The 26,598-nt window shown below is 52.3% G+C and overlaps 1 protein-coding gene across 4 annotated transcripts in view; it reads right to left on the reverse strand.

The window, feature by feature from the left end:
• Positions 1-14,197, reverse strand: part of TAFA5 (TAFA chemokine like family member 5) — a 264,344-nt gene extending 250,147 nt beyond the window's left edge. For all 4 annotated transcript variants that reach the window (XR_004442443.1, XM_033233538.1, XM_033233542.1 and 1 more), the window contains exon 1: positions 13,956-14,197. Coding sequence is in view for 3 of the 4 variants with exons in the window: in XM_033233538.1 (XP_033089429.1) it covers positions 13,956-14,067 (112 nt within the window). In the remaining variant the exon portion in view is untranslated. The remainder of the gene's footprint in view (positions 1-13,955) is intronic.
• Between the last annotated feature and the right edge of the window lie 12,401 nt (positions 14,198-26,598).

Below are 26,598 nucleotides of genomic sequence, written 5' to 3' on the forward strand. Positions count from 1 at the left end.
CTGAGCCATAAGATAAGGTGGCCTGGCCACTCTGCCGGCCGAGGGAGTATCCCCTGGATGGCCTCTAGTCCAATCCGCACCCCCCAAAGCTCAGGGGAGCCAAATCTCACTCTGTTGTCTCTCAGAAGTGCCCGCTCCATCGCTGGTACCAAAAATGAAGAGTGAGCAACTGGGTGTTGGGTTCCGGGGTTGAACCCGGGTTAGGCATGATGCAGAGAGCAGGGTTCCAGCTTGGCTTATGGAACCCGCCTGAGAGTGAGTGTGTGGTCCTGGGTGACAATCCTGAGCTCGCTCGGCACCCCACACACTCTCAGGGTCCCGTGGTGCTGGTACGAGCAGGGTTCCAGCCTGGCTTATGGAACCCGCCTGAGAGTGAGTGTGTGGTCCTGGGTGACAATCCTGAGCTCGCTCGGCACCCCACACACTCAGGGTCCCGTGGTGCTGGTGCATGGTGGGAAGGATGGGCTCCTTCCCAGAGTGTGACAGACAAAAGCCACCTGACATCTGAGGCACTGATGGGGGTGTGAGCATCATCTAACATCACCATGAGGACAGTGGCACTTGGGGCTTTTAGAGTTTCTCTCGTGTTCAAAAACACTTTCTTTTTCATCTGAGAACCTCAAAATGATGGAAGCAAAAGTAGATCAAAAAATGACCACCTTCAGCAAATGCACAACTATTTTCATCAATGAAACACTAATTTTGACTAAAGCATAGTCTTTTTGAAGATTCTGTTTGTACCTGGATGGCAGCCCATGGCTGGAAACAGGAGAAAGTGCCGAGACAGACTGGGAAGCTCTTGGCTACCGGCTTCCACTGTCCCTGGCACTTTTGGTGACATGTTTTGCTGTTTCCTCCAGGTGGGGAGCCCCCGTCTCTAGGCTGTGGGTTCTGAAACCTTTCCAAGTTCATGAGTCCACATCTGCTCTGGCAAGGGCTGTCCACAATATGCTTGGGGTAAAGCAAGAGGGACAACAGGACAAATGTATCTGCCCTCAGGGGCCCACAAGTCAGTGGCTTCCCAGGCACCTGGCATCAGACAGAGTTTTCACAACTCACGTGTTCAGCAAATGCACACACCCCACCCGTGCTCCCGAGGTCCTCCCAGGGGCAGCTAGAACTCTTCTCTCCAGAAGCCCTTGCCTTCTCCAGCTCGCACACGTGGCAGAGCACTGGTGATGGGACAGCCCTCCTCAAACAGGCAGCACAGAGAAGCCACCCGCTGCCTCCCGACACAGCTACAGAACCCCGAAAATGAGCCAACAAGACTCACGGATGACTGCACAGAAGAGCACGGGAAGGTCCCGCGTGGCTCTGGGACCCACATCCTTCTATTTCTGCAGGGCAGGAGCCAAGAAGCGTAAATTAGCACCAGGGAAAGAACATGAGTCCTATACGACCTACTGGTGGTATTCGGCTACATTCTGGGATGTGCTATCAGGGAATGGAGTGCTACAGAAGAGAAGCCGTTTGAAAGCACAGCAAAAGTATCTTTTTGAAATAGAGGCCGCTCTTGGCCAGGCACGGTGGCTCACGCCTGTAATCCCAGCATTTTGGGAGGCCGAGGCAGGCAGATTACCTGAGGTCAAGAGTTTGAAATCAGCCTGGCCAACGCAGCAAAACTCCGTCTCTACTAAAAATACAAAAATTAGCCAGGTATGGTGGCGGCGCCTGTAGTCTCACCTACTCAGGAGGCTGAGGCAGGAGAATCACTGGAACCTGGGAGGCGGAGGTTGCAGTGAGCCGAGATCACGCCACTGCACTCCAGGCTGGGAGACAGAGCCAGACTCCATCTCAAAAAAAAAGAAAAAAGAAATTCCAAAGAGAGGCCATTCCCGAGTCCGAGCAGCAGTCCAAAACGTTAGAAGTTTTGGAGCCATTAGCACTGTAACTGCTGCAAAAGCCTAACACAAAAGCATTCCCGGAAGGCTCAGGTCCCCCAGAAATGCAACACCAAGGCATTGAGCCCCAGGCATGCTTTAGAACAAGTGCCTCAACGTTTAATAAAACCAAATACACACAAGACACCGAAATGACAACAAACTACGTTCTCTCCCAGTCCAATCCCATTGTATGTTCATCTCAGACCACTGGCCTCAACAAAGCTCCAAGAGGATTTGTTTGCAGGTCAACCAGGACAGGGAGACTCCTCAGTCTTCTTGTTATCCAATGGACTTTTAAAAAGAAATAAGTAAATTCTGAGATGTTCATTGTCGTAAAACTGGTATCTATTTTTCTAAAACATCAGGCGAAAACCATCCTGGTAGAGACAGCAGGTGGGCCACAGGCTGGCAGAAATGACATTGGAAGAACCCACACAGACAAGCGTTCGCCGGCCCCTCCAGCTTTAAGTTCAAAACCAGAAGACCAGGCAGGCAGCGTGGGGTGGAATGGATGGGGTGCCCTGAAGTGACCACACACCCCATCTCTGCAACGCCTCCATTCTGCCTATTGTTTCAGAAAACCATTCTGGGGACATCAGTAAGCCTGGGTGCTGGGCTGCAGCTCTGGGTGTAGTGGGGACAGGTGCACCCTCCAGGGCACACAGAGGGGCTGAGAAGGGCAGCCACACTCACCGGCCTGGCTCAGCCCTCACTCTGCCACACCCTTGGGGCCTCCAGCGGACAGGAAAGGAGATGCTGGTACCCTCCTGGGCTGTATCTCCATCCCAGTTCCCATTACTGCATTCCAACAGATTCCCTGGGGCCCATGAGGCCTGAGAGGTCAGCAGAACTCAGCCTTCCAAGCCCTTCCCACCTGCGTCCGCATCCCTCCTCTACCTCTCCCTGGGCACCCCCAGCTACTTCTACCTGGGCACCCCCGACTACCTCTCCCCAGGCAACCCCGACTGCCCCTTCCCCTGGAGAGATGAGCCAGGACCAGGAAGGCATCCAGGAGGGAAGCAGAGGCAGTCACGTAAGTTCATGCTGCGAGCCTTTGCAGCACACCACCCAGGTGCTGGAGCCTGTCTCTGCCCAGATGCAAGGGTGGGAAAATGCACCAAAAACCAAATGGCAAATGGGCCTTGAGTTTGCTCAGAGCAGGCTGGGGAGCCAGGCCTGGGCACACTGAAGGCCTCGGGGGCTGACCCAAGGTGCCCGGTGCCTGGGAGAGTAGGCCCCACCCCAATCAGTCCATGCATTTAGCTCAAGCCTGTAATCTCAGCACTTTGGGAGGCCGAGACGGGCAGATCACGAGGTCAGGAGATCGAGACCATCCTGGCTAACACAGTGAAACCCCATCTCTACTAAAAATACAAAAAACTAGCCAGGCGAGGTGGCAGGCGCCTGTAGTCCCAGCTACTCGGGAGGCTGAGGCAGGAGAATGGTGTAAACCCGGGAGGCAGAGTTTGCAGTGAGTTGAGATCCAGCCACTGCACTCCAGCCTGGGTGACAGAGCGAGACTCCATTTCAAAAAAAAAAAAAAAAATCCACGCATTCAGGCCACAGCTCCTCACAGATTTGGAGCATGAGCCAGTATTGTGGCAGCGGGGAGGGAGGGGCTCACCAGGGTGGAGGCAAAGCCACTAACAGCCTAAGAAAGGCAGTGGCTCAGAATGTCTGGTGGCGGAGGAAGGATGGGGGTGACAAGGGAGGCAGGGCCAGATGCCCTGGGAAGGCCTGGCTGGCCAGTTTGGAGGTGACAGTGACATAGTGGCCATGCCCATGGAAGGGGCCTTGGGCAGTCAGTGGGAGATGACCTTGAGGCTGACCTTCAAAGATGTGCCCCTGACAGGACCCCAAGCATGCCCCAGCTCCTCCCATTAGCTCCTTCCATGGCAAACAGCACATGTACCAAGCACCAGTCCCTACCTGAGCAGGGCCAGGCCCATCCCTACCTCCTGAGTCCCCCAGCCCTGTCTGTGCATCCAGGAGCCCGAGGCGGTGGTGGCAGGCTGGGTTCTGGGACACAGTGCGATGTCAGCCAGTCCCCCAGTGCTACTACGAGCTAGATACTGGTGACTCACTTCCCAATTAGCCACGTTGTCACGGGAAGCGCGAGTCAGGCCTGCTAAGTATGCGTGTTTCACAGGGTTTACTCTCCAGCTCAGCCGAGAAGAGGCGGACAGCACAGCCCGCCTGCGGGCCTGGCGCCTTCCACACCCCCTCCCTCCTCAGCAGCATCGGGGCTGCTCACCCCAAGGAGGCCAGCACGCACTGTGTGCTCAGGGACACCTGGTCACCTGTCTGTGCAAGCTCACTCTGCACCACAGTGGCCCAGGTGACCCGTCCCCTGTTTGAAAACACACTAGAGGTGTTTGTCGAGCAATGTTTCCACTTCATTGTGTGAACTACAAGCAAAATCCCATCGGTCCCTCGGCCCGTGAAGCTGAAGCCAAAAGCAAACAAGCATCGCTTTAAGCTGATGTTGGTCAGGGACGGGGAGTGGGGTCAGGCCCAGGCGAGCCTGCCGTCTGCACTGTGGGGCCTTGGAGTCCCACGCTGGGATCGCTGACACAGGACTGTGCAACCCTGCTGCGTCACCTCCGGTACTGTCATCCTAAAATGGAAGGTCTGGAAGACAAGAAGCACCATCGATTTCCAGCTGGAAAACGGAGGCCCAAAGAGGAAAAGGCTTAACCTCCGCTCATCTTACCAAGCCAGGGGGTCTCCGGGAATTGCTGAGTTTGAACGGAACAGAAGGTGGCTTTGGTTTAAGACACAAGGAGTCTGAGGATACAAAGGGAGGTGCGGTTCCAGCTGACCAGATGTGGAGCTGCAGGCAGACTCATGGGTGTGTGTGTGTGTTGGGAGTGCTGTCTAACACACCGGAATGCACATCTGCACCACATAACAGAAGCACACTCCAGGCCTCTGCCCACCACGTGCATGACACGGGGACCCGGAAGGGAAGGTCCACCTTGCCCAAGAAGAGGGGAGGAAGAGGGCCTTGGAAACAGAAAATCCTGACTCAGCAACAAAGGTTGGGGGTGGCGGAGGTCGCCCCAGGCAGGAAGCTGCCCACAGGACAAGAATAGCCTGCTTGTCAGGAGGCGGCATCCAGTGCAGAGTGGAGCTGAGTGCTCTACCAGCACAGGCCGGCTGACCCCGGCGCCACCTCCCTGCGGAGGGCCCTATGGAGCCTGAGCTCAGCCAGGGACAGGCAACCAGGGACCAGGGTCAGGGGAGCTGGCTGGAACAGAAGGGCACGTCGGTGCTAGGCTGGGGGAGGCACAGAGATGGACATAAAGCAAACTCTAGGCAACCAAGGGTCCCACCAGCAGAGCAGAACTTCCTGGGGGAGAAATCCATTTAGGAAATGCGGGCTCTAGACACCACAGAAATCTCCAAATTCACACTTGGGGACCCAGCCACCTCCTGGAAAGGCGAGCGTAATGAAACAAGCAGGAAGATGAGGGAAGGGCTGATAGGCGCTGCCGTCAGTGCGGGAGTGTTTGCCTCTAAATGGCTTCATCACCATCGGCAGCACGGTTACATGTGAAATGCGGAGAAATTAAGACAGAAAAGAGATTGCAAGCAACTCATGAACCCTGCGCTGGTTCCAAGCTCTGGAAACAGAAGTGTGTGGAAACGTGCAGAGACACCTCCCTCCCGGCAGACAGCCTTTCCAGCAGTTCCGCCGGTCCGGGAGGGGCTGTACTGAGCCTGCAGGAGCTGTCTCTGCAGAGAGAAACAGTCACAGGAGGCAAAGGACCCGCACCGGACGGGGACTTGGGCTGAACTTCCTCTGACCCCCACGCCGGCCCGCCCAGCTGCAGAAGTGGAGAAACCCAGAAACTATAAGATGGCCACCCTGCTGGTATTGAGTTCACCCCAGGAAATACCAGCGCAAGTGCATTTGCTGGGGCCACAGACAAGGTACAGACGCGCTAGAGCAGAGTTCCCAGTGGGCTGATTGTCCCCGGGGACAGGCAGCAAGGTCCAGAGACACCTCTGGTTGTCACAACTGGGAGTGGCATCGAATGGGGGTGGCCGGGGCACCCTCAAAGCCCCGCCATGTACAGGCAGACCCCTGCCACAGAGCATGGCCCAGCCCCAAATGACCCTAGTGCTGCCCTGAGAAACCCTGAACTAGGGGGAAATTGGAACAAGTGCAACTTTAAGGAGAACAAGGATTGGGGAGCTGTCACTGTAGGAGTCCAGAAAAAGAGGCTAAAAAGAAGATATGAGTTTTCCATGCTGGCAACGAGAAAAGTCCTACTAAGTATACCTACCAATTCTGAGCTCTTCCAAGGTATTCCACATATTATTATTATTATTATTAATCAAACTGTTAGAACCAAAGATATCTTTGGAATCCAGAAGACTTAGTTTGCCAGAGGACAGCAGCCCTCCAGCCTCTGCCCCTTCAGCCCCGCCCCCAGGCTTGCAGCCCCACCCCTAGGCTTGCAGCCCCTCCTACCCACAGCCCCGCCTCCAGGTGGGCCCCACCCCTCTCTTCAGCCCCGCCCCCAGGCCTCCAGCCCCGCCCCTACCCTCAGCCCCGCCCCCAGGCCTAGGCCCAGACTGATGACCCCTAGCCACTGGACTCGTCTCATCTTTCAAGCATCTTGGCTGTGCTGAGGCAGAAATGCCATCTTTTCTAGAGATGGTCTACGAGTGCAGAAACGGGCAAGGGGCTGGCCCAGAAACCAGCAGCGAGGCAGCAGAGCATCCCTGAAGATGGAAGAACGGCGCGGCCTGGAACACTGCAGGCGGGGACGGAAGGGGGCCTCGGTACCTGGCAGGGCTGATTTCCATGGATGGGCCACTGCTGGGGACCCCCAAGCCCGTGGGAAGTGGAGCTGGCACCGGGAGGAAGCCCAGACCCGGAGTCAGGCGGGCCTGCAGTCCCTGTGCGGGACCGGCCCCATCGCTCCCCCTAAGGAGGAGGCCTCCAGTCCAGCCGCTCCTCCCCTGGTGGCTGGGAGGTGAGGGGGCACCAAGCCTGTTTCTGAAGGATGAAATGCAAGCACAGCAGCCTGTTACTGTGTTAGCGGTCTTGCTTTCTCTGTATTTTCTTTCCTATATTCATTCAGAGATCCTGAACCAAGCATGAAGATGCTGTGGGCGAGACAGATTCCTGCATGTGCCTTCAGGTGGCACAGCCTACGCCTTGTTAACCCCCAGGAAACCAGGGTCCCTGATGGCTGGACCTTCACGACCCTCCCTGCGGTGCACCTGCAAACCAGGACCACACAGCGCCCCAAACAAGCAGGCAGTTCCAGCAGGGGTGGAGCCAGACCCCTCTGTGCCCAGTTCTGGGTGGGGTGGGTGATGTCAGAAGACACCACCTACCACAAGTGGGCCCTCCTCTGTCCCCCAGAGCTCACCAGGCATCCCCAACTCCCCTGGCCCCTCTGCCTGCGGGGTTGACATTATGTATAGACAGGTTTCCACGTCCCCGTGACCTTCCGGAGCTTCAGCACACTGAAGGCTGGGAGGTTCCCTGAGGCTGCCTCACCGTACAGCCCACTGACCAGCAGGTGCTGTGACCAAGAAGCGTCTGCCCAGAGAGCCCACATTCAGTCTCCCGAGGCCATCAGCCATGCCCCAAACTCAGAGCCCAAGACAAGGCAGAAAGTGACCCCGACAGCAGCCACCAAAACACACATGCACAGCACTGGAGAAGGGATGGGGACGCAGGCCCAGGGGACGCCTCAGGGAGCAGGGGATCCTCTAAGACATGAGGTGGGCACTTTCTGGCCTAACTCACCACGCCTTCCTGCATCCACAGCATTTAGGGAGTAAGACGGGCCTTCACGGGCGGTAGAAGCACCACAGCACCTATGTCCAACCCGGAGTATGTGGGAGAGGAATGAGCACATGCCAACTTCCTGGGAAGCTTCTAGAAGGCTCTATAGGCTAGAGGCTGCTCTCAGGATTGGACTCCAGGGCTGGACAGAGGGACAGAGACTCCCACATGGGTGCCCTGAGTGTGGTGAGCCAGGGGACAGGGTGAGAGCTGGGGAGGAGGGTCGAAGGCAACCGGGTCCTTCCAAGGGAAGCTATGGTGCAGGGCAGGGGCCTGGAGGCGGAGAAGCCACTGAGGATGATGCTGCTACATTCAGGAGGGAGAGCAGGTGTAAGGTCTCAAGTGACAGTGGCCCAGACAGAGAGAGGTCAGGCAAGATGTCTTTGGGACAAGGAATGGACAAGCTGGCTGGGTGCAGGGCCAGGGGCACGGGGAGCCCAGGGAAGGGAGAACAAGGACGGAGGAGATTCCCCAGATGGAAACCAGATCCAGAGCTAGACCTTGGGCTGCCCCTCACCACCTCTGGGAGGTCCCTGACATTCTGAGGTGGCAGCTGGGTTGGGACACAGAAGGGTAGCGTGAAGAAGCCACCAGAACACAGGGGTCTAGCCCAGGCTGCTCCCCCATCATCTTCGGCCTTTGCTTTGTGCCAACTGACTGTCCTCTCCCCTCTGGAATGCCAGCTCCAGAAGAGTGACCATCTCTGTCCCCGGGGCTTGGCGCATGGCTGGAGCTCGCCCAAGACTAATTAAATGAATACCCTGGAAGCTACATCTCCAGCTTCACCTGCAAGCCTGCAGCCAGTTCCACCACTCCTACCTTCTTCAAGCAGTGCTGGAAGGAGACCTGCAGAGCCAGGCCCCTCCAAAGCAGAGGTTCACCCCATGGTAAGTGACATGCCAAGGGACAGGGATGCCTCTTCCAGGGAGACTCACTGTGGGGCTGCCACCCCACTGGGCCCAGACCCACTGTCCTGCAGGATGCCGCTGGCATACAAAGCTGGAACTCAGCCTCCCTGGAGCCAGGAGGACCAGGGGATTCCAGAGGAGTCCTGCTCGCCTAGTTGGAGATAAAAGTAATTCCATACCCGATTCCTGCCAGCCATTTTAATAAATAAGTAAACGCTACAAAGCCTCAGGGAGCCCTCTACCACATTCGCTAGGGTGAAGGAGAGATGAGAATAGTCGCCCAGATCTGCTACCAGCTGCCAGGCCCGTTTCTGGAAAGCCCAGCACCAAGGCAGCTTGTGCTGCTACCATGAGTCTTAGCACATTCCAGGGCGGAGAAGTCCAGAAGGGAGGAGCGGGATGGCTGCAGCTGCTGTTCCTGGGCTCCAGTGGGGCTGTCCGGGCCTCCAGGCCCACCCAGGGCCTCCACAGAAACCATCGACACTGGGGGCAGATCAGGAGGCCCTTGTCAATGGAGAAGCCCCGGGACCATGTGCGCGGCAGCATTTAAGAAAGGGCGCACCAGACACTACAGGCCCCCTGCACCTGAACCTGCACAGGCGCCTGAGACAGCCTCAATGACAGTTCCCCCAACAAACAGTCATCAGTCTATAGGGCTTTCCACACCCCGGTGCTCACTCCAGCCACCTGATCAGATTCTGGTCCTCCTTGTCCATCTCTGCCCTGAACGCTGGGGCTGGACCATCGCTGACAGTGCTCCGGGTGACAGGTGGCAGTCTGTAGAGGTCATTAACTCCAGAGCGCCACATTTTAATGCAAAAAGGAGCCCTTCTAAATCAGCGCAGATGCGAGGCTATATAAAGAAATGGGGATTTTAATGTTTTGCTTTTCTTCCCTTTTCTAGTGCCACATTATCATAACATTTTCCCATAATTACGCCCATAAAAGTCACCTGAAAATGCTTCATGCCACAAAAGTTGATCTACATATTTCATTCCAAGCATGTCGAGTGGCAGATCCTGAGCTCAGAACTCTGGGGCAGAATTTAGCTGGGGAGCCTGGTGTGGAAGAGACCCATCAGGCGGAGCCCCCTTCTTGGGTTCGAGTGTCCTCTGGTCTCAGGGAGGTCCAGCAGAACGGGCACAGGCGGGCGTGACACCTGTGTGGACAGTGGAAGAGTGTAGACCCCCCGTCTGATCCTATCTCAGTGAAAGAGCAGGGGTGGAGGGTGGGAGGGGACAGTGGGGCACAGCCAGGATCCCCAGGAGTCGATGCTGCTCTCCAGGATACTGTCTGGAGCCGCTCAGAAGTCCCTTGCCCCAAGGGTCCCTGCATGGGCAAATCCTGTGAGGGGCAAACCTGCCTCTTCCTCACTGAGCCTAGGGCCTGGATGTCGGCTAAAAGAAATCCCAGAGACTGATAATTTATATTTATGGAGCTGAAAGAAACAAACAGCCCATCTTCTTGTGCTCCAAATCCATCGAATAAAAACGCAGTGAGAATTTTTTCAAAAAAGATGAGAAATAAATTTCTGAACGGCACCACTCCATTAAGCCTCCAGTGCTTTCCATTTTACCTCTTCGAGAATCCAGAACAAAATTTGAACAGCAGGAAAGTGACATATTCTAATCGCTCCTAAATAAAGGAAATGCAACACCAGAGTACCTCCGCTCAGTTAGGATTCTAATGGATTCAAAACGGTTCCAAAGTTGTTTGTAATTTCTTCTCATAGTTGTAGCTGAGGACATGAGATTTAACTGGAAGGTACAGCTCAGGGTTGACGGCATTTATTTGGAAATTTCCATGTCCAGCACGTAGCGCATCTGTCTGTCCTCCTCACTCTCCCTGGTATGCTGAAATACAGTCTGGGTCCCCACCATCCACCTGCTCGTGCTGAATAGGGGACGTGGAATCTAGGCTAGTGCAGAGTGTCCTTCACCTTTGATTTCAACACTGCACACAAGGACCGAGTCAGTGCTTAGGTGTCATAGGGAGTGACCTCAGGTCATCATTCACTTCTCTCCCTTGCCAGGTGGAAAGATCACATCTTTGGTGGCAGGCACAGAACACCCTCAACCAGGTCTAGTTGGGTCAAGAGGTCCCATTCCACATCTAGGCAAGAAGCACATCTAGGCAGACAGACTTCTCTACTCCAAATACGCTAAGGGGAAAACAACCTATATCGGCTCTTCGTAAGCTACACCCAGAGGGGTTTCCTCAGACCAAAAGGAGAAGAGCTTCAACTTTCCCCGTCAAAGCTCATCATCACGCAAGTCAACTCATCACCAACCATCCAACCCTCATGGGCAGCACCGGCCGCGGAAGGAACCAAGCCTGCTGTCACCGTGATGGTCTCAGACCACTGAGCATGCATTTTAAAGTGAGCCATCCGGGGCCCCTTCCCCTGTTTGAGTCTCCTGGCAATTCTTCCCCAGGAGGAGAAAATCACAAGGCTGTGTCACTATAGCAACTAGCCTAATTGGTGGACTGCAGGTCTATCTCCAGCCAGATGGTGGAGCCCATCTCCTTATATATGGATACCAGCACATGGGAAAGAAAGAAGGCTGGACTCTCACTGGGCCAAGAACAGTAGAATCCCCCCAACAGAAAACCAGGCCAAGAAAGAATCCAGTTTCCTCTTAGCTGCGCCAGGAAGCCAGCACCTTGTGTGCTGCAGAGAAACACACAGATTTAACAGGCAGGATAATTGAACCCTGTATGATACTTATCAGTTTCCCTAATTAATATGATACAAATATATCTGCTTCATAACACAAAGACATTTTGAGTAATAAAAATCCTTACTGATGACAAAAACAATTTACAAACAAGAATACAAACTATTCTTCTTCATCCCAGATATATTGGAAGAAAGAATGAAAATCGTAGGAACTGTTTAATTTGCATTTAATTTGCTTTATCGGTTCTAAACAAAAGGGGGGGGGGAATTTTTCTTTTTCTCTAGGACTGCATTTCCAAGCTATCAATTCTTATTATGTCTATTTTGTATTTTAGTGAAATGTTTTAATTTCTCCAAGTACATTTCTGGTGTAATGGGGTGTGTCTCTTACTGTCAATTATTCCATTACACGGAGATGGAAACAGCCATAACAACATCCTTCACCCAAGCTTCTGTTATTAATTATTTCTGCTATCCTGGTAATACCTTCTTACCAACTGTCCTTGTCCTGGCTAAGGGCTGTTTCCAGAACGCTGGGGAGGCCTCCTAAGGAGGAGGGAGGAGTGTGGAAACCAGATCTCCCGTCCTCAGTGTGTCGAAGCAGCAGGCTCAGATGTCTGCGCCGGGACACCAGGACTCGACTCGGCAGAGCAGACGACAGTCTCAGGAAGGTGTGAGCCGTCCGGATGAACAACGTGCTGACTGACACCTTAGGATTGAGGATGCAGTGCGGGGTGGCAGAGGGCTGACGCTGCGTGTATTGAGACCGTGTGGACCTCGCTTCTCACGGGCTGGGGAAGTGCAGTGTTGAAGCCACAGGGCCCTGGTATCAAGTACTTAGCAACAATTAGCAGTTGTTCTTTTCCACACCTGCTGAGCTGCTAGGGGTTGGAGGTGAGGTGTTGTCCTGGGTTCTAGCAGCCAGCCCGGGATGGGCAACCTCTAGTGGGCTCAGGGCACTAGAGCCCCTCTCCAAACACTGCTGAATGAGCCCCCCTCCCTCTCCGGAGATGCCACCAGGAAGTGCATTCAAATGCCTCCTCTTCAGGGCAGAGTTTACCTGCCATTAACCCTTTCTCCATCTCTTAGGAAGCCTTGCTTGGGGGTCTTCTAGGGAATCCCCCACATACCCCTGCAGGCACTGTGACGGCAGCGGAAAACTCGGGGACAGGCACAAATGTCGCTCAAACCCCCAGACCCTCCTCCCTGTCCTCCCTGCAGCCGGCCAGCCAGTGAGTTCCCAGGGGCTCCGGCGCACCCAGGGTGGCCTCGCCTGCCTGGGCAGCTCCGGTTGAGACCCCCAGGCTTGGCGACCCCTCCCCGCTCGGTGCCACAGCAATTCTAGGGAAATGCAAACCGCGCTGAAGCAAGTAGGACAATTCCTGCTCCGGGCCCCGGGTTTCCCTCGCGATCCTGGCGAGCTGGGCTGTCCCAGGACTCCGGAGGCCGATCCCGCGGCTGCCTGGGTCTCCCTGGCCACTGTGCTCTCATTTTGGCGACAGCGGAAGGATCGGATCCGACTGGGAGCTTGGAGGCCCGGGGCTCTGGAGGAGGTGGTGTCTGTGGAGGGAGGTTTGGTGCTGGTCTTTTTTTTTTTTTGTAAAGAATCCATATTTTTCCATCACCTCCCGCGCCCATGGCAATTCTCCATGACAGGTACTCCCCAGCACCCGTCCTTTTCTCCTGCTGAAGACGAGAAGCCTGAGCTCCCGGAGCTGAAGCCGACCAGCCCGCGCCATCCGGGGCCAGAGCCTGTGCCCGGGACGCTGAGCAGCCCCCACTTACCCCACCAGCCGCGAACGTGCCCCGGGATGCTGAGCACCCTCCCCAGCGCCGAGGCTGGAGTCTGCACACGGGACTCCAACCACCCCTCCTTCCCCCAGCCTGGAGCCTCGGCAGGGGCACAAGCCACCCCCCACCCTTCACCCCAGGCAACCGGGAGCCCGCGGCGGTCACCCCCCACCCCGGCCCCCAGCTCACACCCGGGCGCCCACCGGCCCGCACCACCCCAGCCCGTGCCCGCGCCAGCCCCGCCGGTCACCAGCTCGGGCCCCAGACACGATCCGAGAAACGTCCGCGGCCGCGGCGAGCCCCCTCCGGGCATCCCACCCCTCACTTCGCTGCTCTTTCCAGAAGGCGCCTGACGAGCCCGTTTCCCCGGAAGGCGGAAGCTCCAGCCGCTCCTCTGAGCTCCAGCCGGGCTCCTGCCCGAAGAGCTCCTCTCCGGGCTCGGCCGCTGCGTCCCCCCTTGTCCCGGGCTGAGGCACGGGGAGGGCGCTCCGCAGACACCCCGGCAGCGCCGCCCGCCCTCCACGACCTGCAGCTGCCTCCTGAGCGCGCATCTCGGCCGGGAAGCCGCTGGCTGGGCTCCGACCGCCGGGCAGGGACGGGCCGCGCCACCCGGGGCCTGGAGCCCGGGCCCTGCCGGGGAGTCAGGGAAGGGAGGCTCGGGCCGGGGGGTCCGACCCCGAAGTGCCCGAGCGCCCGGAACCCGGGTGGACCCTCTTGCCCGCCCAGCGCAGCGTTGGACCGGCCGGGACTCGGGGGACCGTGCGCCCCGCGCTCGTAACTCCGCGCCGACTCCCGGAGGCCCGCGGGGCGCCTGCCGGGGCCGGAGGAGGGGGTCCGGGGCCCAGAGGGCCGTGCTAGGGCCGGGGCCGCGCGGTACTCACTGCAGTAGGCGATGAGCAGACTGGCCAGGATCATGAACGCCCAGAAAGTTGAGGACATGCTGGGCAGGGCGGTCGCATCTTGCCGGCTGCCGGTCCTGGGCGATGGCGCCATTGAAGCCGCGGCGCCCGCGCGGGGGGCAGCAGCGCGTCTCAGCAGCCGGCCCTGCCCGCGCCCCCGCGCCGGCCTCCACGTGCGGGCCCCGCGCGCGCCATCCTCCGCCGCCGCCGCCGCCGCCGCGCCCGGGCCCCGGCCCACCGCGCCCCGCGCCGCGCCCGCGCCGCCCGCGCTCGCGCCCGCGCCCGCCGACCCCGCGCCGGCCCGCCCGGGGGACGCCGGCCCCGCTCTGGGCGTCACTGCGCGCCCCGGCTACGCGCGCCCCGGCATCCGCGAGACAGGCGCGCGCCCGCCGCCGCGGGGGGCTCCCGCCGCCGACCCGGGACTGGCAGAGGGTACGCCGCGCCCAAGCCGCTCCTCTGGATGGCGACAGAGACGGCCTGGCGCGCCCGCAGCCTGGGCCCCCAGCGGGGAGGACGGCCGGTGAAGTTCCTGCACTTGGGCCTCCGCGTCCCCATCCACTGCAGCCAGGGCCTAGAAGGCTGGGGAGGGGACGGGGGCGGCAGACGCCTCCTAAGGTGGGTTCTGGGACTTGGATCCGGAGTTTATTCCAAGGAGAGGGTGCTCTGGGCCTGTTCCCTAGCTGTGCCCTGTCACCCCAAATCGTGCTTGTGCAGTGGGGTCCCTGAGTGCACTGGGAGCACAGCCTCAGACCCCAGGAGAGTCACCCTTCATCGGAGGCCCAGCGCCCGTGAGGGCTCCTTCTTCACCCGGGGCGGCACTGCCAGGCACAGGCACGCAAGTTCCCTCCGTCCTCTGCCCCAGGATCACTCTACTCGGGCACCTCTGCCACTGCCCTGTGCTTGCCCTCCTGGTTCATCTCCCTGGAGTCCCTGCAGGACCAGCTATCGGTGGCGTCTCTGGGCTCCCAGTCCCGGGACTGGTCCTATCGAGGTGGGTTTTCTGAGCAGGATGACAATGATTGCAATTTATTTTACTTGCATAGTCAGTGATCATCTGCAAAACAGGTTCACTCCTATAACAAGCTGAGGATGGGAAAAGTGAGCCCTGTGAGGACACAAGGACACTTTCCCCATCTCCAACCCTCCTTGTCATGTCCCGTCTGCACCTCTCTCTACAGCCCAGGAGATAGGCTCCCCAGTCCGGGATGCCCAGATGGCCCCGCTGCCTGGAGAGGCTCTGGCCCCTGCCAGTACCTGCCACAGCAGCGCCCCAAGCTCTCCCTTCCTTCAGGTTCGTGCACATGGCTAATAGAACCCCTCCTCTGGAACTCACAAGATGTTCTCCATCCTGCATAGGGCTGGGGGCTTGAGCACCCCAGGAGGTTCTTTTGGAGCTGGAGACCCTTTTCTGAGGAGCCAGTAGAGGGCCTACGAGTCAGATTGAGCGACCAGGGAGAAGAAGCATCATGCCTTCATCTTGAGGCCTGGTCTAGGGAGGTGAAGGGATGTGGACTGTCCGCAGCCGTACACTCACACACAATTCATGCATGTAAGCGTTCACGCCCCACGCACACACTGCACCACACGCACACGCATGTATTTTCCTTGAATCTCTCTCTCTCTCACACACACACACACACATACTTTCTCATCCACACACACAAACACTTTAGGAGAAACTGAGCAAAGAAAGGCAGCCTCTCACTGCAAGTCCTCTAACCCCCATCCCAGTGGTTGATGTGTGCTGAAGCGTCCTTACCAGGGGCCCTGATGAGATTCTTGCGTTAATATGATTGTGTCCATGCTTGTTTTGTCCCATCAATTTTCAGTCCTGTTTAATTAGAACACCAACTTTCCTGTTTAGTATCCTCTCAACTGCAGCTTCTCCCCACTCTCTTTCCTGGCAGGGAGGTGATTCTGCAGAAGTTGGGGCTCCTGACAACTTTGGGGTGGCCATGAGGGGCACACCCCTTGCCTCTGGATGTGCTGGGTAGGCCTGGCACCCTGGCAGGGAGGGTCTCCCTCAATGGGATTCCGTGGAGCCACCATCGATGCCCACCCAGGTCTCCACCTCGACAGTTTCATTCCTTTCATTGAAGCCTTTTTTCCTGCTAAAAAGGATGTGGCTTTTAAAATGTTACAGATTCCAGTTCATCCTGTCCATTCCGAACTCCTGTGCCAGACATTCCTTCATTCAACCTATTTATTGTGCACCTACTTGGGCCAGGCACTGGGACTGGGGAAGCCACCAAGACCTAGATTTTCTGTCCCCCGGAAAGTGGCAGTCAGTTTGAGAAACAGACAAGGAAACAAACAATTCCACTGCAATGTGGCAAGTGTCACCGTGGGAGGGAGAAGAGAGCACCCTCGGAGCAGAAGGAAGGAGCATGTACCCTAAAATCATGCTCTAGAGCGCAGCAAGGTGTGTGCCAGGGAAGGCTTCCAGGAGACTGGTTTCCAAGCCCTTTTGGTCCCATCCTTAGGACAAACACACACACACGTGCACACATATATGCACATGCGCACTTACGTGAACACACACACGCACGCGAACACATGCACACACACGTGCACACACGCACAGACATGCACACACATGCTTGGAGTGAAAGTTTCCGGAGCAATATTTACCCCAACAATACTCTGATGTTTTCTATTCCATCCTAATTCATTTTTGAAATGCTGGTTGCCCACCCAATAATTTGGTTTACAGTAATTTTCTTTGTTTAAAAAATATGGTTTAAAGAGAGATGCAGTCTACCTTGACTTTGGGAGATTACATTGGAGGCTTCCTGCCAAAGGACCAGGGCCGTGGTGACAATGGGGTGGCTGGGGAGGGCTCCCAGGCAGGGGAGAAGGGTGGCAGTGTGGTACCCAGCCTGCTGTATCCAGGAACTCAGACACTGAGGTTTTTGTGGCCACAACATTAGGCCTATGGCGGGGAACCTTGGGCTATGGGAGAGCAGTGCCTGGCTCATTGCATGCTGAATATTTCCAGAAAAGGGGAATGGAAGGGGAGCCCTTGGTGCTTATGACTTGGAGCCCAGAATGGTGGAGAGTCTGAAAACGGTGATGCTAGAAAAGGTGAATTCTCCACTCCAGGTTACAAGTAGAGGGACCCAAGGAGTGGGGAGGTGGGGCGGGGGGGTGTGGGGTCTAAAATCAGATTGAAGAGATGGGGTCTTCCTGGGACAGCAACCTTGAGATGGTTACAAAGACACCACCCCCGGGCAGTCCGAAGGCAAGGGCAGGTGCCTGGTCCAGCCCCATCCCGGCCTTCTTTCCAGAGGCCTGGAGAGAGAGACCAAGATGGAAATTGAGGATGGGGGGTGAGCGCAGCCTGAATTCTGTTGCTAGGGAACAGAAAGCTCCACTCTGGATCCCAACACACGCTACGGATTGACGATTTTTCTGTTGTTGTTGATGGACTGGTTTTGATTACTAGCCAGAATTGACAGGAGTTTAGATTTTGAAACCTAAATAAGTCTATTAAATAATCACACCATCACCTTAACTCCTACCCAAAAGCACAGGGGATGGCAATTGTGTAACCCTTGAGGGATTCCACGGCTCTCACCCCACATCAAGCCACCAGTCCTGGGACTGCCTCAGAGGCCTGACCCATGGAAGGGGCGTCCTGTATGGCAGGGCACCCAGGTTGGCCGAGGAGGGCAATAGAAAGGGGTGTCACCCAGAGAGGAGGGGCGGCTGACCAGGGTGTGGACCCAGGCACGTATTGCAGTCAGGTGGCGGCCTCGCTGTCCTGCTGGGGATGTGAACCCACTGCTGGCTGTGTTCCGCTGTGGTCAGCGGGGGGCGGGTTATTCTCTCTGCACTCCTCTGCCGTGAGGGTGCTTTCTATTTGCCATTAGGTTGCAGGTGCCCAACTGACCAAGGGCTCCCTGAGATCCTGAATTTGCAGCTGGATGTTTTCACGGGGTGAGATGTCAGGATGTCCCCACTGATACAGTGGAAGAAAAATGTATTTTATGCAAGGCCAGCGCTATCTCCTAAAGGAAGCACACAGGTCTCTGAACGGCAGGCCACAAAAGGTGGGGGCTGTAGCTGGCTACCGTGCCTGCTCTCCCGGGGATCTGTGCCTCCCTCTGAAAACAGTCGCAGGCTTTCACCTTCCACACACATATCCCATGTGCATTTTACCAAGAGGATACTCTGACAGCTGGGAAGGACCCAAGTTGGCAGAAAGAGTTAAGCCAGCTTGGCAGTGGCTGGGGAGATCCAGATGAGAGCTGGGGTGTCTGGATTCTCAGGAGCAGCTGTCAATGCAGGGACGTGGGGGGCTTGGCAGCTTTCCAGGAAGTAGAACTGACAGGTTATGGGGAGTCCTGAGTGATGGGCGTGGCAGAGATGTCCTAGGTGACTCCCCAGGCTTCTGGCTAGAGAATCCGGGAATGACTGGGTGCGGTGGTTCATGCCTATAATTCTAGCACTTTGGCAGGCCAAGATGTGAGGGTAGCTTGAGGCCAGGAGTTCAAGACCAGCCTGGGCAACATAGCAAGACCCCCATCTCTACAAAAAATCAAAAAATTAGGCAGCATGGTGGTGCACACCTGTAGTCACAGCTCCTCAGGAGGTTGAGGTGGGAGGATGGCTTGAGCCCATGAGTTCGAGGCTGCAGTGAGCTCTGATTGTATAACTGTACTCTGGTGTATGTAGGTGATAGAGGAGACCCTGTCAGGAAGGAAGGAAGGAAGGAAGGAAGGGAGGGAGGGGAGGGGAGGGAGGGGAGGGGAGGGGAAGGGGGAGGAGAGGGGAGGGATTCGGAGGTTGGGATGGGAGGATCGCTTGAGCCCATGAGTTCAAGACTGCAGTGAGCTCTGATTGCATAACTCCAGTCTGGAAGGAAGAAAGGAAGGAAGGGAGGGAGGGGAGGGGAGGGGGAAGGACGAGAAGGAGGGAGGTACAGAGGCAGGGAGAGAGGGAGGGGAGGGGGAGGGGAGGGGAGGGGAGGGAGGAAGGGGAGGGGAGGGGAGGGGAGGGGAGGGGGGAGGGGAGGGGAGGGAGGAAGGGGAGGGGAGGGGAGGGAGGGGAGGGGAGGGAGGAAGGGGAGGGGAGGGGAGGGAGGAAGGGGAGGGGAGGGGGGGGAGGGGAGGGAGGGGAGGGAGGGGAGGGGAGGGAGGAAGGGGAGGGGAGGGGAGGGGAGGGGAGGGGAGGGGGAGGGAGGAAGGGGAGGGGAGGGGAGGGGAGGGAGGAAGGGGAGGGGAGGGAGGGGAGGGGAGGGGAGGGGAGGGAGGAAGGGGAGGGGAGGGGAGGAGGAAGGGGAGGGGAGGGGGGGGAGGGGGGAGGGGGAGGGGAGGGGGGGGAGGAGGAAGGGGAGGGGAGGGGAGGGGGGGAGGGGAGGGAGGGAGGGAGGAAGGGGAGGGGAGGGGGGAGGGGAGGGGGAGGGGAGGGGAGGGGAGGGGAGGAAGGGGAGGGGAGGGGAGGGGAGGGAGGGGAGGGGAAGGGGAGGGGGGGAGGGGAGGGGGAGGGGAGGGGGGGAGGGGAGGGGAGGGGAGGGGAGGGAGGGGAGGGGAGGGGGGAGGGGAGGGGAGGGGAGGGGGAGGGGGGGAGGGGAGGGGAGGGGAGGGAGGGAGGGAGGAAGGGGAGGGGAGGGGAGGGGAAGGGGAGGGGAGGGAGGGGAGGGGGGGGGGGAGGGGAGGGGAGGGGGGGGAGGGGAGGGGAGGGGAGGGGAGGGAGGGGAGGGGAGGGGGGAGGGGAGGGAGGGAGGGGAGGGGGGAGGGGAGGGGAGGGGGGAGGGGAGGGGAGGGGGGGGAGGGGAGGGAGCAAGGCAGGCAGATCAGGGAAGTAGCAAGGATGGCCGCTAAGATGGGCCCCTGACAGCTGCTGTGGAAAGACTTGAACACTAAGGAGCTCAGATACTTCCTCAGCAGGTTCCAGGCCAAGAGAAGAGCCGCAGCACACAGGAAAGAGAAGCACAAAAGGCCAAAAGATGCACAAAGAGGAGAGGCAAGGCGCAGCAGGCACAGACTGTGTGCCCCGTGAGGACAGAGGCCACCTCACTGCTGAATTCTCAGCCCTGAAAACAGTGCTTTGCAGAAAGTTGGTAAATGATGTGAATGCATGATTTAACGATAATTATCCATTTTATTGATCCAGTCTAATATGACAATAAGTAGTATTGCTACATCCCATACTAAGGACCAGGCGCTAGTCCAAGTTCCCCCATATCCTCACTCACTTAATCTTCATAACAGCACTAGGAGGCCGTCGATACCTGGATTTAGGACATGGAACCTGGGGCAAGGAGGCATGCAGGCGATTGTCCTGGGATTTTGAGGCAGCCATGGGAGCTGAGGTTGGGACCCAGGTAGTCTACTCCGGAGAACCTGCTCTGAGGACTGTGCCCACGGCCTCTCATCACCAAATCACGTTCACTAAAAAAAAAACAAAATGGAGAGACAAACCAAAGGAATACAGAATATTCTTCCATTCTGCCACACTGAGCTCACCACATTTAGCATTTTGTTAATATCTTTCACAACTTTTTCACTTTTTCACATACACGTTCATCCTGTAAATATTTCGTAAACAGTTTTCTTAGTACATAGTGAATATTATTTTGTGGAATTATATATTCTTCCAGAACATTGTGTTTTCTGGCAGCCTGAAATTCTTTAACACATAAATACTGCCATTTATTCAATCAACCTTGGTTTTTGGACATTCAGACGATTTCTAGTGTTTGGAAAACACTTCAGAAATGAACACGCTTTTACTGAAATCACTTTCTATATTTATGGTTATTTACAGAAAAAAATTACAGAGCTGGAATTGTTAGGTCCAAATAATGACATAATTTTGAGGTCTTGCTGTATATTGACAAATGAATTTCCAAAAACACTAATATTAATTTGCATCCCTATGGACAGCGCATGAGAGGATCCACATCAGTCTGTTCACGTCAGCGCCAGATATTATCACTGGCACCAGTATCTTGGACGATTTTGCACGTAGGAAGAAATTTTACTGTTGTTTTCATTTGCATTTCTCTAATAAGGATTAACAATTTTATGTATGTCATTTTAGTGTCTTTTGTAGATCAACTGTTTATATTCTTTTTCAAATTTTCTCCTAGTGGTTTTGTCTTTTATTATTGATTCCTAAGAACTATTTCAATTTATTTGTGGGATATACTCCTTTAGTTTTGGAGGAATTTAAAACAGAAAAAAATAGAAACAAGAATATCATCTTATAACAATATTGTTATAATCATGTTATAAATCATTTTTTTCAGTTGTCTTTGTCGAATGTGTCACGTGTCCATGTTTCCTCTTGGAGGTTTAAGTATTTTGTCAATGAGGATGTGCCAGGAGGTTCTCATCTTTTGTATCTTTTGGTATTTTAAACAGCTTCATGGAAGTATATTGTTAGGAGTTCTTCAGGCAAACAGAACCAATAGTGTGTGTGTGTGTGCGCGCGCACGTGCGCACACGTGTGTGTGTGTGTACAGTGATGCATCACTTAACAATGGGAATATATTCTGAGAAATGTGTTGTTCGGCAACTCTGTCGTGTGAACATCATAGATGTTGGTGCTTAACCCAGACCAATGTGGTGCATCCTACTACACACCTAGGCAATATGGTAGGTTGCGGCTGTTGCTCCTAGGTTACAAACCTGTACGGTGTGTACTGAGTACCGTAGGTGATTGTAAGACAATAATATTTATCTTTCTAAACATAGAAAAGCTACAGAAAAATATGGTATTGTAATCTTTTTTTTTTTTTTTTGAGATGGAGTCTCTCCCTCTGGCCCAAGTTGGAGTACAACCTGTTGGTGCAGTCTCAGCTCACTGCAACCTCCACCTCCCAGGTTCAAGCAGTTCTCCCTGCCTCAGTCTCCTGAGTAGTTGGGACTACAGGCACCCGCCACCACACCCGGATAATTTTTGTGTTTTTTGGTAGAGACGGGGTTTCACCATGTTGGCCAGGCTGGTCTCAAACTCCTGACTTCAGATGATCCACCTGCCTTGGCCTCCCAAAGTGCTGGGATTGCAAGTGTGAGCCATGGTGCCCAGCCAGTATTGTAATCTTATGGGACCGCTATCATATACGAGGTTCATTGTTGACCTGAACATCATCATTCAGCACATGACTGTATATGTAAGGAGAGAGAGAGACTATCCGGCTCATGGAATTGTGGGGACCAGCAGGTCTGGAATTTGCAGGGCAGGCCAACAGCTGAAGACTCAGGAAAGAGTTCATGTTGCAGCTCAAGTCTGAAGGATTCTATAAGCAGAATTTACTCTCCTGTGGGTGATCTCAGTCTGTTTGCTCTTAAGGCCTTCAACTGATTAGACAAGGCCCACCCACATTATGGCGGGTCATATGCTTTACTCAAAGCCGACTGATTTAAATGTTAAGCACATCTAACAAATACCTTCACATTAACATCTAGACTGGTGTTTGACCAAACAACTGGTTACTGTGGCCTAGCCAAGTTGACTCATGAAACTGGCCATCGTAGGAGGTGTAATGGTCATACAACAACTGCATATATTTAAAATGGACAATTTGGTAGGTTTTGACATATGCAGATACCAGTGGAAGCATCACTACCATCAAGATAATGAATATATCCACGCCATCACCTGCAGGCGTCCTTTGGCCCTTTGTCAGTCCTCCATCCCAGGAAACTATGGATTCTATCATTACACATAGGTTAGTATTTTCTGTGAGATTCTAAAAAACGGAATGATCCAGTATATACTCCTTTTTTTTTTCTGACTTGGGTGACTCAGCATAATTATTTTGAGATTCATCCACGTGACTACATGTATCACAAATAGTTCATTCCTTTCTATTGCCGATCCCATACCATCACGTGGATGTACCAGGTGTCCGTGTACTTACCTATGATGGACATTTGGGTTGTTTACTCTTTAGACTATTAGGAATAAAGCTGCTGTGAACATTCGTGCATGAGTATTTGTAAGAGCACATACTTTCTTTTTGTGTGTGGATAAATAGCAAGGAGCTGAATGTCTAGATCAGATGATAGGCATACATTTAACTTTTTGTTGAACTGCCAAACTCCTTTCCAATGTGACTGCACCATGTGACATGTGCCGCGGCCATTGTGAGGGCTCCACTTGTTCTGCATTTTGGCCACATCCTGGCATGGTTGGTCTTTCTGATTATAGTTGTCCTAAGGGGTAAGAAGTAGTATCTCATATGGCATTAATTTGGTTTTCTCTAATGACTAATAATATTAAGAATTATTTCATGTGTTTATATGCATCTTCTAGGGTGAAGTACTCACAGTTTTCAATTTTCTTGACTTCTGAGATTTCTTTATATATTCTAGATGCAAGTCTTTACGAGACATATAATTTGCAAATATTTTTCCCAGTCTATGGCCTGTCATTTCATTCTCCTAACAATGTCATTTAAAGAGCATAAGTTTTTAATGTTGATAAATTCCAGTTTGTCAATTTCTTCTTCTATGGATTGTATCTTTTAGTGTCGTACTTAAGAAATCTATGCCTAACCCAAGGACATGCAATTTTAAGGTATATTTACTTTTGTAAGTCTCATAGTTTTAGGGTTTACAGTTAGATCTGTGACTCATTTTGAGCAAACGTTTGTAATGTTGTGAGTTGTAGACACAAGTTTAATTTTTTTGCATGTAGATTTTCATTTGTCTTAGCATAATTTGTTTGAAATATTATTCTTTCTCGACTGAATTGCTTCTGCCTCTTTGTCAATAATCAGTTGCCAATATTTGTTTGTGCCTATTTCTGGACTCTCTATTCTGTACCATTGATCTATTTATCTAACTTTATGCACACTGTCTTGATTACTAGAGCTTTATAGTAAGTCTTGAAATCAGTTAGTGTTAGTACTCCATTGTCTTCTGTGTAAAGAGGTTTGTTGGTGCTTCTAGATCATTTGCATTTTCATATGAATTTTAGAATCCGTTTGTCAATTCCATGAATAAGCCTACGGTTTTTGGTTTGTTTCTTAGGTTTTTTTTTTTTTTTTTTTTTTTTAGCATGGTCAGAGTTAATTGGTGTGATCCTAGCTCACTGTAACCTGGAACCCCTGAACTCAGACAATCCTTCCACCTCAGCTTCCCGAGCAGCTGGTACTACAGGTGTGTGGCAACACACCCAGCGAATTTTTAAAATTTTTTGTAGAGATGGGGTCTTGCTCTGTTGCCCAGGCTGGTCTTGAACTCATGGCCTCAAGTGATCCTCCCACCTCAGCCTCCCAAACTGCTGGGATTTCAGGTGCAAGTTACTGTGCCCAGCTGTTTACTGTTTTTAAAAAAACAAAACAAAACAAAACAAAAAACTGGGATTTAATATATACATCAATTTTGAGGCAGAATTGGCATCTTTACAATATTGAGTCTTCTGACCCGTAGACACTGTATCTTTCCATTTACATAGGTCTTATTTATTTGATCTCAGCAATACTTTGTAGTTTTCAGTGTACAGGTCTTTCTCATCTTTTGTTATATTTATCATATTTTCTGTATTTTAAATAATATTTTTGCTATTATTCTAAATAATTTTTATTCTAATTTTTGATTGTTCCTATTATATAGACCTACATTTGATTTTTATATTCTTGTATCCTACCACCTTGATAAACTCAGATATTAGATCTATCATTGTTTTTTATTGATTCCATCAAATTTTCTACATAACCAATTCCAACATCTGTGAATTAAGAGTTTCATTTTTTTTCTTTCTAATCTGGGTGATTTTCATTTCATTTTCTTGCCTCAGTGCATGGGCCAGCACTACAAGCGTAACGATGACATTAATAGTGGGAAAAGATATCATTGTCACGTTTCTTATCTTAGCAATAAAACTTTCAGTCTTCTACCATTAAACATGATGTTAGCTGAAGATTTTGCACAGCTGCCCTTTAGGGTTGAGGAAATTCCTTTTTATGCCTAGTTTTTGGAGAGATTTTTTTCTCAGAAAGGATATTAAAATTTCTAAATGTCTTTTCTGAGATCATCATATCTCTCCACTCACATTACTACTTTAGTTGTATTTTATTTCCATTCAGTTTAAAATACTTTCTTATTTTTCCTTTGATTTATTTTGACCCATACATTATTTAGAAGTGTGGTAGTCTTTAAACATTTATTTTCCAGAGATTTTCTATTATTTATTTCTAATTTAATTTTATGTTGGCAAATAACATACTTGGTGTGACTTGAATTCTTTAAAATAATAATCTGATACTTGTTTTATGCCCAGAATACGGTCTATATGCGAAATGCATCATATGCACTTAGGAAGAATAAAAACACTACTGTTGTTGGGTGAGAAGTTTTCTAAATCACCATTCCCTCAAGTCAGTTGATAGTGTCATTCAAATCATCTATTTCCCCAGTGACTGCCAATTACTGAGAAAGGGTCTTTGACATATTTGACTGTAATTGTGGATTTGTCCACTTTTTTGCAGTTAATCAGTTTTTGCTTGAAATATTTTGAAATTATGTTATTAAGTGCAAGACCATTTAGAGATATCGTGCCGTCTTGAGGAGTAGATTTTTCTGTCATTGTAAAATGATCCTATTGATCACTGTAAGAAGTCTACTTAGTCTGAAATTGATATATTCACACCAATAATATAGCGTGTGTTTTTCCATATGTTTACATTTAAAATATTTATGTCCTTATTTTTGTGGTGAGTTTTGAGGAAACAAGTTGAGTCTTGATTCTTCATCCAGTCTCACAATCTCTACGTCATAGCGGAATATTCAGACAATTTACATTTAATGCGATTATTTCTTTGCTTAGATTTAAGTCTGCCACATTGCCAAATATTGTATATTTATGCAACCTGTTCTTTTCTTTCTTTTCCTGCTTATGCTGTCTTCTATGTATTAATTGAATATTTTTATGATTGAGTTTTGTGTTTTCTTTTTGACTTATCAGCTGTAACTCTTTGCTTTATTATACTAGTGTTTGCTTCTCATATCTAGCTTTACTGTGCCATTTTGAAGGTATATTATTTTGTCACTTTACTTATAGTATCAGTGATCCATATAGTTTCTACTTTTTTGTGTTCTTATTATTTGGAGTAGATTCATTTTTCTACCTGTATTAGTTTCCTTCTACTTGAAGGACTTCTTTTAACATTTCTTGCAAAACAGATCTGCTTGTAATTAATTCCTTCATTTTCTGAATATCTCAAAAATGTTTATTTTGCCTTCATTGAAAGATATTTTTTCTAGGCATAGAATTCTAAGTTGACAGGTGATTTGTTTCAGTACTTTATCAGTGTTGTGCCACTGTCTTCTCTCTTGCATTGTTTTCAACAAGAAATCTGCTGCTTTTCTTGTTTTTGTTCCTCAGAATGTAATATCCTTTTTATCTGGCTGCTTCTAAGGTGTGCCCTTTTCTTTTTCTGATTCCTAATTTTTTGATGATGAAAATTGTATATATTTATCCTGTACAACGTAATGTTTTCAAATGTTTATACATGCGGAATAACTAAATTGAGCTAATAACGTGCATTACCTCACAAAGTTATCATTTTTGTGATGAGAACACTTAAAATCTACTGTTACCATTTTTGAAGAATACAACATATTGTTCTTAACTATAGTCACCATGTTTTACAATAGATACCTTGAAC

Source organism: Trachypithecus francoisi, unplaced genomic scaffold (genome assembly GCF_009764315.1).
Source record: "Trachypithecus francoisi isolate TF-2019V2 unplaced genomic scaffold, Tfra_2.0 Lachesis_group14, whole genome shotgun sequence".
NCBI classification, from domain to species: Eukaryota; Metazoa; Chordata; class Mammalia; order Primates; family Cercopithecidae; genus Trachypithecus; species Trachypithecus francoisi.